At 31.0% G+C, this 17,174-nt stretch overlaps 1 protein-coding gene across 1 annotated transcript; it reads left to right on the plus strand.

The window, feature by feature from the left end:
- The first annotated feature begins 545 nt into the window (after positions 1–545).
- On the plus strand, positions 546–16,966 carry LOC134256306 (uncharacterized). Its single transcript, XM_062738962.1, has 8 exons — positions 546–639; positions 2,518–2,574; positions 3,459–3,541; positions 5,465–5,696; positions 8,756–8,863; positions 10,398–10,506; positions 12,914–13,018; positions 16,708–16,966. Exons 3-8 carry the CDS (start codon positions 3,470–3,472, stop codon positions 16,751–16,753), a joined length of 672 nt encoding a protein of 223 aa, XP_062594946.1. The 5' UTR covers positions 546–639; positions 2,518–2,574; positions 3,459–3,469; the 3' UTR covers positions 16,754–16,966.
- The last annotated feature ends 208 nt before the right edge of the window (positions 16,967–17,174 follow it).

The raw sequence follows: 17,174 nt of genomic DNA on the forward strand, positions 1-17,174 counted from the left end.
TCCTATATATATATATATATATATATATATATATAGAGAGAGAGAGAGAGAGAGAGAGAGAGAGAGAGAGAGAGAGAGAGAGAGAGAGAGAGAGAAAGAGAGAGAGAGATAAATAGCACTACTCAGTAAATCTTATGTCTTCCTAGAAGATTTAATTTGAGCTTTAGTAGGCTTCATCATCACGGGGATCTCCTGACAGCCCAGACCCCCCCCCCCATTCTCTGAAATTCTTACATCTTGATCTCTTCCCGGATTGTTGGTTTTCATTTATACTTTGGCATTTATTCGTTTGGAAAGCCTTTATAGCAATGTTTGACAGCATTCCGGAACTAGTTTAACGCTTGTTTCTTTATTATTGCAGCTTGTTAAAATATAACTATGAATAAAAACACGGTAACTGTTTTTATTTTTTTTATGACTCAATTATTTGCAAAATACCAAACCAGAGTTTAAAATTTAAAATATGCATTGATTTTAGCACGTTATGCTCTCCATACAGATCCACAGTCGATAATTTTTAAATGTTCACCGAGTTGAAAATATATCGTAGACCAGTTTGTTTTAGTACGATATGCCTTTGCGCATGCTTTGAAGTGCTAAATTCGGTTTCATGGCTGAAGAATGTAAACTCAAATATAGGTCTGTATGCATTGAAACATATGCTTTATATAACCATAAGTTATATGAAAACTAAGAATTTGTTTGTCTTTAAAAAGTTTTATTTAAATTGAATCAAAGATTTGAAATACTTACTTTCGGTTTGAAAACGCCCCAGTCCTGGTTAATGTAAACATGCATTTCTGTTCACTTTTGAAACATTTTCATAATAGTGGAAACATTATCTGTTTAGTCATACGATTGCAGGAATGTGTAACCTGTTTGAAATAGTTGGTACCTTTGTTTTTCATTAACATTAAAATATATATACACGATATTCAATATTCGAATGTTCATCTACGACATATGAGAACAATTCCGTAATACTTTTAAATCCTTCAGATGAATCTTAGTTTCAGGTCATATACGAGAAACGTTCAATAAATAATGCCATTAGTTCGATGGCATACAACATAGTAGTCGTATGACATAACGCTTGAATTTCTGTTATTAGAGAATCTTTAATGAATTGATAACAGTTTGTGTGACCACTTTTCATCGCATTATTTCAGGACTATTCGAGACACTGCATTAAAAATTAATTGTCAAGAATCAGTAAAATAGAGTAAAATTAAACGCTTCATTAAAGCAGCTGTAAGACTTGTTAATATTCGAAAAAATATATAACCTGAAATATGTAAAAGTTAAAGCAACAAATGCCTGTTATATAGACAGGTGAACATGAAGTTTTCAATATGCAAAAATTATAGAATGGGCATCAAAAATGGATACAATCCTTGGCAACAATGACTTACAACAGCAGATGTAAATTTGCGAAATTTCATGAAATTATCACTGATTATGTTTTATTGACTTTAAGACACATTGTAAAATTGATAAACATCATTTTGGAGATAGTTCATACTGTTTTAAATAAACATTTTACAGTAAAAAAAGTTTAATACTCAAAGGGAAACCTATATATTGAAAAATTAGTAAAACGACGGCGTGTAGGAATATCCAAACAATTCTTTTAAAAAAATCAAAAATGTACTTATCTAGGTTTGTGTGAAATTCTAACAGATAATTAAACTTCAATCCATTTTGCTTTCATTCCCCAAAACAATTTTACAGTCAATGCACTTGATCAAACTGCAAAGGCCTAAGAATTGCAAAGAATTGCAGGAGTATAAAACAGTTTTATATGCTATTTCTGAAATATTAGCGGTCTTGTTCTTCAAATTCATAATCGAGGAGGAAGCTCAAATATCTGGAGGAGTTTAGAGAACATTTATTTTGCAAAAAAAATAAAAGTTTTATGAGAGAAAGGAAACAGAATGAGGAATAAACTACATTAAATGTGTTCATGACGAAGGCCAAACCCACAGATCATGAAGAGTAAATGGGGTTTGGGGATAAACAGAAAGTAAATGTTTTGTCTTACCAACAAAATTTGCCAGATCTTTCAACCTTTGACTGATTTATTTCCTAAACTTAGAAAAAACATCTATCAGAAAGAAAGAAGTACAGCAAATTATAGGATCTGCTATATTCCAGTATACGAAGGATCATACTCAAAAATGTGTTCGAAAAACAATAAGAATTGAATGAAAATGTCATGGATATGCGTTTTAATTGAAAGAGAATATTTTAGTTAAATCATAGAGGCTAAGTCATAGAAAGGCGTTTTTTGTTTCTTTCCTAGCCCCAATGACATTATTTATTGAACGCCCCTCGTGAGTTAAATCCTTAATATGAATATTATGTGCGGAATAAACACGCCATGTAAAATGCTCTTTGTAAAATATAAGATGCAAATGATCTAGAATCTAAAATTAATGTAATAATTTGAAAACATTATTATTTTTCAACATAACTTACAATGAATTGTAATTTTGATCCTTAAAAGTTTCTGCATAGGCTTTGGAAAAATGGATTGAATAACCATATAGAATGGTGCTGAAAATGATTACTCTGGTAAGTATATTGAATATACATGTAGCTGGCCTCCTAAAATACCTTCATATATACTTTTTGATTATTGATTTTTAGATGCAACGATAATGGTGGAATTAAAAGAGTTAAAATTTATGATGTTTGTCTGTATCAAGATATATAAGATTTTTCTGTTCAAACAGTATATAAAATATGCGTTCAAACAGAATATATAAATATGTGTTCTCTTTATAATAACCTTCATAAATTTCATCTATATGCATAAGCATATCGCACTCAGCAATGATTTGAACATAGTAAATTCAAACCAACATGGAAAAGACCTTATATTTGAATTTCAGTTTATAAAAATCCACTTAAGAGCAAGATATTTGCATTTCTCTTTTTATCTCTACCTCAATATTTACCCTCTTCCTGGCATTTTGACGTCTTTCAATCTCCAAATAAAAAATAATAATTTTATTTAGGAATTATGAAATAGCAATCCAAGTTATACTGTATAACTTGAGTTGAGGCAGTTTATATAAAGGCGAAATCTGCTCCAACCCAGGTTATAACAGTATAACTTGGATTGTTATTTAATTCATTCATTGTAATTTAATTTTCAATCATTAAGTATTGAAAAAGACTTTCTCCATTAAAGCGCCCTCAAATTGATCATATTTTAAGCGTAACGTGAATCGGATTGAAACAACACAAGTCATAGACAATCTAGGTTATACAATGTAGATTAATTTTTAATCAAAGACATAACAACCAAAATTAAATTTAAAAAAATAAAATTGCTATTTTGATTATGAATGTATAATATATATTGAATGCATGCAACGTTTTTTAACTTGCAAACCAAATTAATGTCATTAATTTGAATTAGAAGAGTATTTTTTCTCTCTTTTGATTTTTAGATGCACCAATCATGGTGGAAATGAAAGATTTATTTATGATGTTTGTCTGTATCAACATATGTAAGATTTTTCTGTTCAAAGAGGTAAGAATATTTCATCATAACATTCGAATATTCAAATATCACTCTTCCCAACGTGTCAGTTGGCTCCGATGGGAGGTGTTCTTTTAACATTAACTATGAATGCATTTTTATTTTTTTTTAAACTTGCTATTCGATATTATGATAATAGAATACAGAACAAATAATTGAAAGAACTGATCAAAAACAGGGAAAGAAATTAAACATCTTAGGCTCATTTGGATAGAAAATGTTCAGCATATAAATTGTTTAAATGTCAATCCTTTATAGAATCCCTTTCGAAAAACAATTGGGGTTTTTGTGTATAGCAGTGTAAAATGAACAAAATAATTCTGAAGGGACTTCGATCCTCAGCCAGGAAGGACAGCTCTCTTATTTATAATTTAATTCAAAGAGTATCAAAATGAAGCTTGAAAATTCTTTTCATGCAACAATTTTCATTATATACCTCTCAATATGCTTCAAGGTTCTTTGAAGTTCTCAGTAAGTTCTAATTAAAAGTCGAAATTTTTACCCCGTAAAAAATTTTTAAGGTTCCTAAAAATACTTCATGTATATTGATAGTGTATTTCTTTCTCAAATGCTAAAGTTATCGCTCTTGCGATAAACTTGAGCTTAATTTCAATAGCATCTTCTTATATGGTAAGCTGAACCAATAGAATCGTGTCGCGGGAAACTGAAGGTGCGTCTCTTTAGAGATAGCGTGGGTTCGCCACTTTCTTTCAGGACGCCGGACAATTTACTCGTTGGAAATTTTTCTACGAATTTTATTCGGTTTTAATCGGGAAGATCAATTTTACTTGGTATTTATTCATGGATTCTAACAACATACTTATTTTGGGTCACTCTATTGTTCGTCGCTTCCATCAATTCCTTAGAAGTGAACCTAGATATAATGATAACCTCGGCCTCCAAGCGACACACCAAATATTTTTAGAGGTGTTGAAGGCTGCACAATATCGGGCATTCTCCGACAAGATGCGACTTTTATAGAACGGGTTAAACCAGATAAGATAATCCTTCTGGTTGGGGGTTATGATGTCCGAGGTGTCAGTTCCCCAGAGAAAATCGCGGGAAATCCACTGTCTCAGTTCTCCATAGTAGATTCGGAGTTTCCCAAATTCACGTGTGCAAATTATTGCCACGTTTTAATCAAGCATTTAATTACAACGATATTGTAGACGAAGTGAATGCTCTGCTGAAGTCCTCTCTTCAAGAGTTCAAATTCGCTTTTTTGGGATCACAATGACCTTTTCCCATCGCCCAGTCGCAAGGCGTGCAGCCATAAAGGTTTCTTCCAGACGGATGACATTTTAACTTACATATATAAAAAAAATGGTGTTCTTTTTTATCTAACCATAGATACCAATGTTAATTAACATGAGGTGAAATGAGAAGTACGTTATGGAACTTTGCAATGACAGAATAATCATTATACACTTTCCACTGTAAATGAACGATGTAAAGAAAAGAAATTGAAGTACATTATGCGAATTAAAATTTTGGAATTTCTTCAAAAGTCTGAATGTGTAGGATTTTATTTGTTTAATGTGTCATTTGATCAAAATTAAAATGGAAAATGCAAAGCAGGTGTTTTTATTTCGCAATTCTTGAAAATATACTTGAGATAAACTAATTTTCTCCATTTAATAATAAGTTTAACTGGAAAGCTGAGGTTGACAGAATTATTCTGAGTAAAATCACGTTAATTTGAAAATTCAGAGTCATTTCTGTGAGCATTTTCAATAAGTCAATGCTCGATTTTCAGAACCTGAGGATTGAAGTACGTTAAAGAACACTAACACTTATCTTCCTTTTTCTATATTAAATGCAAACAGATTATCCGATCATGCATTGAAAAAGTTCAAAAAATTTTTCATATCTTATTGTATTCAGCTTATTGAATAAATTTTTTTTAAATTGTAGGTTAATGCGATTGACAATCGACACTGTGCCGTAGCTTTAGATACAATGAGGATCGTAAAGAAGTGTCCCTTAAACTTAAAAGAGATAAAAGAAGCAAGCAAGAGAAAAAAATGCGATATCTTAGCTAAAACACAAAACTGTACCGAACCTGAGAAATTCAAATATCATTGTGTTGTGAATGGTAAAAGAACTGCATTCGTGGAGGTGTGTGCACCAGAAAGAAGAATGAATGGTACAAATATGATAGATGAATTTTAAACCTCAACTTACCATTTTATTTTGTTCGAAGATAAAAAAAAAAGAATAATAATAGTTGTTAAGACATGGGGTCGATTGAAAGGACGATAAGTACTTTGTAGCCCTTTTAAAAACAAATCTGTATATTGTATACAAATTGTCCAGAAAAAAAATGCAATTTGATCTGGATTAATTTTTCAGAATTCTTTTCTTAACCATAAACCATTTAAATATACTCCCGTCATATACACGTACGCGTAAAAGTTTCACTTTTCTATTAGCGTGAGGTTATACAGGGTGTCCCAAAACATACACTTTTAATCACCTATAACTTTATCAAATTATCAGCATATACAAAGATGTTTCTTCAACTTCTAATTTCTACCATACATTTAATCTGACAATTTTTCGAGAACTTTCTATTTAAGAATCAAGTAATTATTATGTCCTAATGACGTCATCATATTTTGATATGGAACTTTCATGTGAAGAGCTGGTAGAAATTGTAAAATTTATTATCGATCTAAAATTGCTACTTCAGTCATTAGTACCATAAGAAAACAACATCTTGTTATGAAAGTCCTCAACAGAATTCTAATTTACATGTTAGTGAAGGTATTTGAAGATTAAATGTTAGAATATATGTTATGTATTTACAGTTTGGAAAATAAAAACTTCAGGAATTGTGTTCAAACTATTTCAATTTAATGGACGTAATTTGGAACATGTTGTTAAATGACATGTCATTCTAAAGAAAAAAATTGATGATTTATAAGGAAATTGTGGCAACCGTATGCTTCACAAAAAATATAACAATTTTATTATATACTTATTATATACTTTAAATTTCATTATTGTAACTTAAGGCATAAAATTTTATAAACGGTTTAAAAATGTAACATATGTTTGGGACATCCTGTACATAATTATATTTAATGAAAAGTTGTGTAGAATACTTTAAGATAAGGCGTCATTTGTGCTGAATTAATAAATCTATCTGATGCAAGGAAGTTCCCATTTCTAGTGCAAAGGGTCTCTATTAATGAATGAGATCCTATTTTTCGAATCATTTATGATTTTAAAACTTACGACTTTTCAACTTTATACACAACAATTCCCCACGACAAATTAAAATCCAGGCTTTTTGATATTATTGACAGCTGCTTCTTCAACAAAAATTGAACTTGTAAGTTTACTTACCTCGTCATTGGTCATTTGAAAAATTATTTTGTTAAAACAGATTCTGATTGCACACATAAGTACTCTGAAGTTGACATCAAGAAGATGCTTGATTTTTTGATTGACAATATCTATGTGGTTTTTGGAGACCAGGTATTCCAACAATCCATTGGAATTCCCATGGGTACAAATTGCGCTCCGTTATTAGCAGACTTATTTTTATATTCATATGAAGCAGAATTTATGCAAAATCTTTTACATGAAAAGAAAAAAACACTTGCTGTGGCTTTCAACTCGACATTTAGATATATCGACGACGTATTGTCAATTAATAATGATAATTTCCATTCCTACGTCGACACGATATATCCTTGTGAGCTTGAGATAAAAGATACCACAGAGTCCGACACTTCTGCTTCATACTAGGATATTTTACTTGAAAAGACACTAATGGTAATCTAACAACCAAGGTATATGATAAACGTGATGACTTTAATTTTTCTATCGTCAACTTCCCTTACTTATGCAGCAATATACCTTCATCACCTGCATACGGAGTATTTATATCTCAGTTGATTCGATATGCAAGAGCATGCTCTACGTATGAACAACTTCTTAAACGAGGTAAATTATTGACATGCAAGTTGATGAAACAAGAATATCAACAGTCTCTCTTAAAGTCATCATTTCGTAAATTCTATGGTCGATACAATCACCTTGTCAGCAAATACAATTTATCATTGAATGTAATGCTGACTGACGTTTTTAATAACGATTGTTAGTCCGTTATTTATACACTGAATTGACCACGGATTTTTTCTGTCATATCCTGATTATGAAAACGAGCACACGACGGGTGTGACCGGTCGGCAGGGAATGCTCATTCCTCCATGGCACCTGATCCCACCTCTGATGTTTTGGAGGTCTGTGTTCGCTCTGCTCTTATTTTGTACAATTGTTTAATGGACGTTGAGATTGAATACTGTTCGTTATTTCTATATCCTTCTTCATCTGTTTTTGGGAGTGCTTTATAAGCTGTGACCTTCAATGATCGCCAAAGATAAAAGTCAAGGGATTTAACTCAAGTGTGCGTGGAGGCTCGGTTTAATGGATTTGAAAGATTTGAATTGGTCATCAAAACAGTTGTTAAAATCAATCAATCCTAGGTTTTAAGATTCAAAACATATTTCTGAATCCGATAAACATTTGTTTTGGTCAATTTTGAGTCACATTTGTTCTCAAGTTCAGTTGTACTCATAAAAGATTTTATGTAATCTTGAGCGATTCCTCTTTTGAAACCTTCAAAATGTTTGCATGTGTTCTAATTGTTTCTTCATTCATTTTTAAACCTTTTCTATGATTATGCATTGACTCTTCCATTAACTTGAGAATTTCAGATTTATAGGCCTGCAACTTCCACCTTATATTACGTAGTATTTTTTCATTCTGTGAGCCTTATTTTCATTGTCCTAATCATATGAACTGGTCGTATGCTTACTTATGCAGTTTTGAAACATCTGGTGATTGGTTCTTGTTAAATTCCACACCAAGAATGAATTTTTCTTTTTTTTTCAGTGGTGCCAAATATGACCTTATAATTTATTCAGGAAATATAATACATCGATAGTAACATGACAGGAATGGTGTTTATATACATAACCTTGTGCATGTTTCTTAGTTTTGGCATTTTTGGAATGTCTTAAATAACATGAAATTGAAAATTGAAAAGTATAAGTATAATCATACCTATGGGTTTTTTTTTTAAAATTGGATAATTTTAATTGCATAACACAAAATATCTTACATTCGATTGTTACATAATGTAATTGATTTTATAATTCATATGTTAAATGGTCACTTGCCAAACTTTTGCAGGATTCTGTGCAGAATTCAACATACTTGGTGCAAGAATTCAGGATCAATATAGGACAGAATGCAAACCATCATGTCCGGATTTTTACCAGTCAACAGAAGCATACAAATGTATGGAAAATAAAAATTTAAAATATTAATATGAATTCATTACAAACATCATAATGCTGAATTATTAATTTTGCCTTCAGTGTCTTAGTTTCGTAAACAAATATTACAATACTTTTCTCGTGTTTCAAATAATATTCGTTTAAATTAAATTTCTATTTTTACTTTTTCTCAAAATATATTCCAAATTATGAATTTGTCTTTATTTGGAAAAGGACTAAATTATTATCCACGAGTTTAGTTAATTTTGTCAAAACCTTTAAATTTTATTTTTAAGATATGAATAAGATATAATTTGTGACATTTTGTTTTCTTTCAACGAAAAGGATTGCTTTGTATGTGTTTTTATGCGTGAAAAGGAAGAATATAGGTAAATGCTCACAATGTACAAACAATGTTTTTTAACGAACGTGTAATCCAAGATTTCTCAAAGTCCTGCTGCAAGGTGATCTGCGTCTGTATTCCTTTGTTAAACTATTGGTGAATACTATCATTCCAGTAACATGTCACTTTGCTTGATCGAGCTTGATAAAAGTATAACTTGCTTTGTTCGACCACATGTAATTGTTGTTTACTGCATACTAGTGAACAATCATTCAATACATGCATACGATTGGTCAGAATTTTATGTAGTATTGCTGAATTCTGAGTTTCATGCATTTATGCAAAGATTAACTGTATTCATTGAAATCAAATATCAACGAATAAAATGATATAAACCAGCACACAAAATTTTAAATGGCCCATCAAGGTAGTTGTCACGCTGTTAGTAAAATGAAAATACGTGTACATGTACACACTTCATTTTGTTAAATCACAGTATGACATGTGCTCTTTTGAGGACAGAAAACGGGATATGCCTGACCACTTTGTTGGTACTGACTACAAATGTCGTTTCTTATCTTTGGTTTATATTATGAGACCATTTTTGCAGTTCATTTAATACAAATCATAGATTTATCTGAACCACATGTCCAAAGTAATATGTAAACAAGTATATAGTTGGGATATGTTGCCATTCATTTAATAAATAATAATAAAGGTAAACAAAAGTTTGTCCGTGTAAATGATCTTACACAATTATTCTACTAGTGCATACGTAGTGTATCTGGAGGGGGTTTTTTGAAATTTTAACAGAATTACTAATATCACAAAAGCAAAAAAAGTGGACAGAGATCCCCCTACCCATCCTTTTCTGTTTAAATCAGAAAGTCTTGAAACACATTTTTCATGAGGCATGTTTTTAAAAGAATCAAGATTGTTGCATTTTTATATTTACTGTCTTTATTTAAAATAAAACTGGTCCTACCCTATTACCTTTGAATGGACCAACCTTCACTACATGTATTTAATTAAATCACAATAACATACATGTACGTAGGGGGTGATATTGATGCAAGACTTATTTGTTTAATATTAGAAACTATCAAAATTTCAACGTGTAAAAAAATATAAATCCTCTTTGGTGATTTTAAAAACTTTTGTTTATTAAATCCAAATGCCTTATATTGATTTAATTTTTTTTTTCAAATTTTAGATGGAGAATGCTATAACTTAACGTTTGACAAAATCTCAACGGCATCCAGTACGTTTCCCAATACACCAGAACTAAAAGAAGATACACAAGAACTACAAGAAGACACACAGTGAGTATGCACTCTAAGACATAATGAAGTATTTCCATTTTTACTTGATTTCTCTGTGACAAGCCTTTGAAAATTAGTTGATTTGATTTTTCTTGATGATTCTTCTGGCATGTAACTTTTGCCAAGCGATATGTTAGGAGCAGGAGATGTCTAACCTCGTTTATACACGACAGTCGACGCCCGTCATACAAGTTGTAATTTTAGTACTATAGAAGCCCCATAGCTAAATTATAGGTATGTTAAGGACAGATTGAACAAACAAAGACAATGGATGCTTGCATTGGTATATATTTTTGACCTATTGTAAAGGGGCATAGACACAATTTCAGCTAAAAAAATTTCCAATCTATTTTTCAATCGTTATAAATATTTTACAAAGGTGTTTATAATGCTTAACAAAAGTTTGAACTTCAGTTGTTGAGATACAAGACAGATTAAGAGCTCCAAACTTTTGTTATGTTAACAGGGTCCGTGTCATATTTTGTTTACATAAATTAATATACTTATATATGTTCGTTCAATGTAGATAACTTCAATAAAGAAGTTAATTCTAAATACTATTGAACAGTTTCTTGTTGAATTTTATTTTGTTATATTTACATTTGTTTTGTTTTTCTAGTAAGCCTACTGTGAAATTGATTTGAAAATAATTTTCATGTATACTCACGCGTAGAAATTTAAACGGAGAAACGTGCATGAGGCTGCAGCGACGTTAGTGAAAGTGCAACGATATAGGGCAGCGAGAAATTCAAATATTTAGCATATTTTAGTTGCTTCCAAACATGCAAAATGTAAATATAAGATATGCTTTTCAGTTAAGTGTGAATTATCGGTGTGTGAATCACACAGACTTGCACGTAGGCATATTTTTCATGAAGCGCTAGCGCGCTTCATGAAATATGCCTACGTGACAAGTGTGTGTGATTCACACACCAATAACTCACACAAAACTGAAAAACATTCCTTAAATAAATATGATATTTTCTGCATGTAAACAAAAACAAGGCACACGCCTTGTTAACATTTTGGAGAATTTTTAAGTTTTGTATCTCATTTATTAATCAATAAATGATTTTCAAATTGTTGCTGTTCATTTGATGATGCCTTAGTTAGAAAATTTATGCATCAAAATTTTTTTTGTTGAAACTGTGTCCATGCCCTTTTAATTTTCTGATAATGCAAATAATAAATATCCAGAATACAAAGAAAAACTTCTATAATGTTTAAAACTCTACCTGAAACCATCTTTATTATTGTATATAAATATTTTTCACTTTAAATTCCCTTTTTGTGCAACTTTGAATAAAAAAGTGAAAACGCGCGGTGAAACTTATTCATTTTATTTATTAAAACATGACCAATATTGTTATTTTTCAAAAGTTTTGACAACAGTTTATTTATATCATTTGACCTTAGGGTTTTGTAATAGATAGACAGACAGACAAACGGGGCCAAACGTTATACCCTCGAATCTTTGATTACAAATAAAGGAGTAAAAAATGCTGCGCATGCATTCGTTAATTTTTAGTTTTTAAGGAATAAACTTGTCTTATGCTTGGGTGGATAAAAAGTTTTCAAGGATCACTATCAATTTAAATCAAGGCATTTTTGTGGAAAATAAGTATTTTTCAGCATTTCTAAGATTTTAATAAACTAATATTTTAATATTTAAAATGCAGTTTTTATCAACAGCTTAATTAAGGACAGATGAAACGTAAAAATTTTATCTTTGGAGGAGACTTAATATCATGTCACAAGTTTTGAAAAGTATATAATTCTTGACATTTTTACTCCTTTATAAGAACTGGAAAATGAAATAGACTTGGAAAATATTACTAATATTTCAAAAAAATTATAGAAATGGATAAAACACATTCGGTAAAGGTTTACAGATAAGAGTAAATTTCAGAATATGTTAACTTGATGCTTAAAGTGTTATTTAAACCTTAGAAAAATATACCAAGCCGGGAAATGCAAAATGGTAAAAATCAGCCCATATTATATAAGGTGATGTATCCTATTTTCCTTTTCCTTATAAAATTAACCTGGCTAGGCATTTATTTCTAAAGTTTATATTACATTTTTATCACCAAGCATATCATGAAATTTGTTCTCACATGTAAACCTTTAGTGTGTAGGATTTACCAATATTGGGTTTTATATTATTTTATAGAAATATAAGTAATCGTTTACAAGTATATTTCATTTTCCAGTTCTTATGGGAGAATATTCTAAGAATTATCCACTTTTCTAAACTTGTGACATGATATTAGGTCTCCTCAAAAGGTAAAATTTGTTTGTATCATCTGTCCTCAATCATCAGTATATTCAAATGTAATTAAATGAGTAATTATGAAATAAATCAAGCTGATATTGAAGCAATAATTCAAATTTCTTTTTTTTTCAGGGAATCTAGAAAACTTTTAATTACCATACTTTCTCTTGTAATTCTGATAATTCTGCTTTTTCCTGTGGTTATTGGAGTAATACTAAAGAGAACAAAGGAAAAAAGGTGAGAAAATTGACAGAAAAGTTTCTCTTTTTTTTGAAAGGAAATTTTATTTATTTTATACAAATGTAGCTCATTAACATATCCATCTGGTTTCAAACGTAAGAGCAATCAAACTTTGTCGAATATCCACAAAAACACTTCTCATTTATATTTCAAAAACGAGAAAGAAAACACTAAACATAAGTGCATTCTTTCTATAGAAATTTCCATTCTTGTGAATGTCTATCTTGCTGAAATGTTGTTTATTCGGTTTTTTTCTGCGATGAAGTATAGAAAACATTAAGCTTCGTCGATCATACGATAGATCAAATATATTCCAAAAAAACATTTTTTTTTCAATTTTAAAAATTCATAAAAGATTTGTTTCATCAGATTTAATTTTTTTATCATTAGTTTATTTCTGAAAATTGGCAGGTATGCATATGGTTTTCTCAGTTAATGTTTAGCTTTACTAAAGTAAACTAAAGTTACTATTTTGCACTCAGTGGCCACTAGCTATTTCAGCAATAATTTATTTGAGTTGTATTTTTCTATTCTTTTTCAAACAATTTCTTTATGCTGCCTAAATTAATGTTTCTTAATATATACGAGGGTTGTCCCGTAAAATCGTGTACAAAGCGTTTATCTCAAAAAGTAATAGGTGCACTTAGCTGAAAATTTCAGTAAATGTTTATTTATCTTATTTAAGTGCATGATATTTTTTTTATAAAATGTAGGTAAAAATAAAAATTTTATTATGCTTGAATGTGTACAAGGTGTGGTCCTACGGCGCATGGTAAAAAAACGAGGTTTTATTAAAGAATATACATGTTTGAATTCAAAATAAAAGTTTTAAGTACATTAGATTTGGATGAAAATTGTCCTAATATTCAATTTCACAATCAATTTTGTATTCATTGTAAAAATGTAAGGGCATTTGCCTATTTTTTGGCAGTTTTTTGATCATTCGAAATGGGAAAGTAGTAAACACAACACATAAAAAAGACGACGTTTTATGACGTTACAGCGCACCGGTGAACAGTTCAGTTTTGTTTCGATTTTGTAATGACACCTTTATAGACTTGAAACGACAATAGAAGAAAAAATATTACAAAACATATCAACATATTTTAAGCATACAAAGCAAATGAAATAGGAGTTTTCTTAGCGAATTTTTTTTTTTTGATTGAGTCCCATGGCCGTACAAAACATGCGGACAAACTCCTAATGTAATAACAAAAGACGCTGTCACAGAAGCTTCAGTAGTTGAATGTTGATGAGAATGTTGTCGGTGACTTACTAATAAATCTTCCGAAGATCGCCTGAGGGTGCCATTTGGTTCTTCAGCTGTTGATGGAGACTAAAGAATGTGTATCAATGAAACTTTGAGTTGGACTCATCCAACTTCATTTTGAGCAAAGACAAAACGTGACGCTCTTTTAGACACTTTAACGCTTTAAACCATGCTCTGTAAGGTGATACAATACATGGCATAAAATTTCATAATTTGTTTATTTATGCCTATATTTTGCTTGAATATGCTGTGTATATTACTACAATTTGTACTAAATAATAGTGAAAACTTCAGAACGCAGTGATGTTTATTTTTCACACTAGACAACTTCTCGATTTTATGGGACAACCCTCGTATAACAATATGTGCTATAAAATTGTCTCGTTTATGTCTATAGTTATTATTTTTCCCATTTTGAAACAAGTTGTCCTTTAAAAAAGGACTACAATACGTGGACCATATGCATGTGTTTTAACCGAAATTCAATTCGAAACATTTTCTAGGTTTAGTAAATATTCACGTAGGTTTGTTTACATTTTCTATTATGATCTGCCTTTTCTGACTGATATTACTTTCATGGCAAAATTGTTTAAAAATCTTATTTCCGATATGGTTTTGTTATTTTAAAAACATTGGGCTATATTGATATATGTAACCCATAGTGGCTGGGGTTTCATATCTGTTCTGAATTTATACGGAAGAAATCTATAATTGGAAAAAAAGCTGATGGTACACGTGTAGCACAGCTCTAGCTGTAGTATCAGGGACCTATTTACTATACACTTATATACTATATAGCATATGGGTCCTTAGTAGCATGCGGATTTTTTTTCAGACCTCCCCCCTATCATCCAACTGGAAAACCGTTGCTACAGGCCTGTATCAAGCTGTCATTGGATTACTATATATCAAATTATTTTTACGAGCCTTTATGCACAAAACAAATGCCGATGAAGACAAGTTCTCTCTACTTTTTTAATAAATCTGCCATAGAATCAATGTTTAATTTATGTATAAAGGATATGTATAAGAAAGAAAAAAATACGATATGCAGATTTAAAATCGAAATTTGCAAATGAATTTGGTATATTCTAATTCGAATAGGGCATTCTACGGATAAGCTGTCTTAAGGGGAGAGATTACCAACAGTATTCAATATCAAAGTCAATAAAACAATACAAAATAGGAGCAGAACAAGCACATACCTCCGAAACATCAGAGGTGGGATCAGGTGCCATGGAGGAGTGAGCATCCCCTGCTGACCGTTCACACCCACCGTGTGCTCCTTGTCATGATCAGGAAATAATGGAAAAATCCGTCGTCAATTTAGTGTATAAATGGTGGACTAACAGTTGGTATGAAAAAGTCATTTAGTATTTGACTCAATGATAAATTATACTACCTGACAAGGTCATTGTACCTACCACAGAACTTACGAAATGATGACTTTAAACGAGACTGCTGATATTCTTGATTCATCAACCTGCTTTCCAATCATTTTTCTCGTTTTAGGAATTGTTTGTACGAAGAGCATGCTCTTAATTTTCAGATCTGAATTTGCGACACTCTGATCACGGGACGACCGTTCTATTGACTGAGATTCTATGACGGTAGCATATTGATGTTCTAGTTACATGTAGGGATTGAAACTTCCGGACTTGCTTTGAAAGTGACCTACGTCTCACAGACGAGTCAACGGTGTAATAAATATGGAAAAGTTCTATAGTTGTACGGCCTATTGTGATTAAACTTGCATATGGATGGTACATCTACGTTTGGCCAATTCCAGATTTGCTTCAGATGTAGAAATTGACAGATATTTCCTTGATCAAAAAAGTGAAAGGTTTTCTTTAGCTGGACTAATTCCAATTAACTGTATGTCCTACTTGCATGATATAAATCTTGGGGCTGACGTTTAACATACACATTGTTAGGCCATTATATACATGTATACACTGAATTGTCGACGGATTTTCCAGTTATTCCCCGATCATGACAAAGGCCGCAGGGCGGGTATGACCGGTCCGCAGGGAATGCACGATCTTCCATGACATCTCATCCCACCTCTCTTTTATGGAGGTCGTGATTGGTCCACTCCTCTTTTGCATTGATTAATTACTAGACTTTTGAGCTTGGTTACCGTTTTTTATCTCAATACATTTCATACAAACTACATATAAGAAGAAATGTGACGTAAGATTTGTTTTACTAATAGATAGAATTAGACAAGATGAGTTTCGTTATCTTTAATAAAACATGTTTATGTCGGCTACTCAATCTTATGGGTATTAAAAATAAAATTCCTTGATTTAAAATTTTGACAAACAAAAATTGTAATTGAAATTGTATTTTTAAAAGAATTGATTGTACACTGAAATATTTTGTAAAAATGTGTTGTTTTTTTGTGTGTACACAGAATATGTAGGACCATGGAAATTGAAATGGACAGGCTGAATATATAGAAGTTACTATATAGGGAACAGCTGGGTGATAGAAAATCCATCAGAAGTTCAAACATCTGTAATTATATCAGGAAAAAAGTGACAACAAATGACAACAATAATGCAATTAAGATATAAAAATGTGTCTAAGGAATTTCACTTAATGGAGAATATTAACAGAAAGAAATCTATTTACATTGCTTTTTCAAGGTTTACTCCTTTTGGAAAAACTTTTGTGTAAAGAAACAATTGCGACAAGGGACTTCGGAAAACCGGTTTTTCCCGTCACTTGATTGGATTTGAACACCCGGCTGTAGGCCCAACTACGGTTTCTGCGTCAGAAGGGAGACTTTGATGGTAAATGTAGAAAGCGATATTATGTAATAAGTAATTTTAGTTAGCGGAAATAAGTTTTTATCATATTAAAAAATATTCCAAAGGT

The sequence above is a fragment of the Saccostrea cucullata genome, unplaced genomic scaffold (assembly GCF_032062105.1).
Source record: "Saccostrea cucullata isolate Sc308-1 unplaced genomic scaffold, CSIRO_AGI_Scuc_v1 ctg911, whole genome shotgun sequence".
NCBI classification, from domain to species: domain Eukaryota; kingdom Metazoa; phylum Mollusca; class Bivalvia; order Ostreida; family Ostreidae; genus Saccostrea; species Saccostrea cuccullata.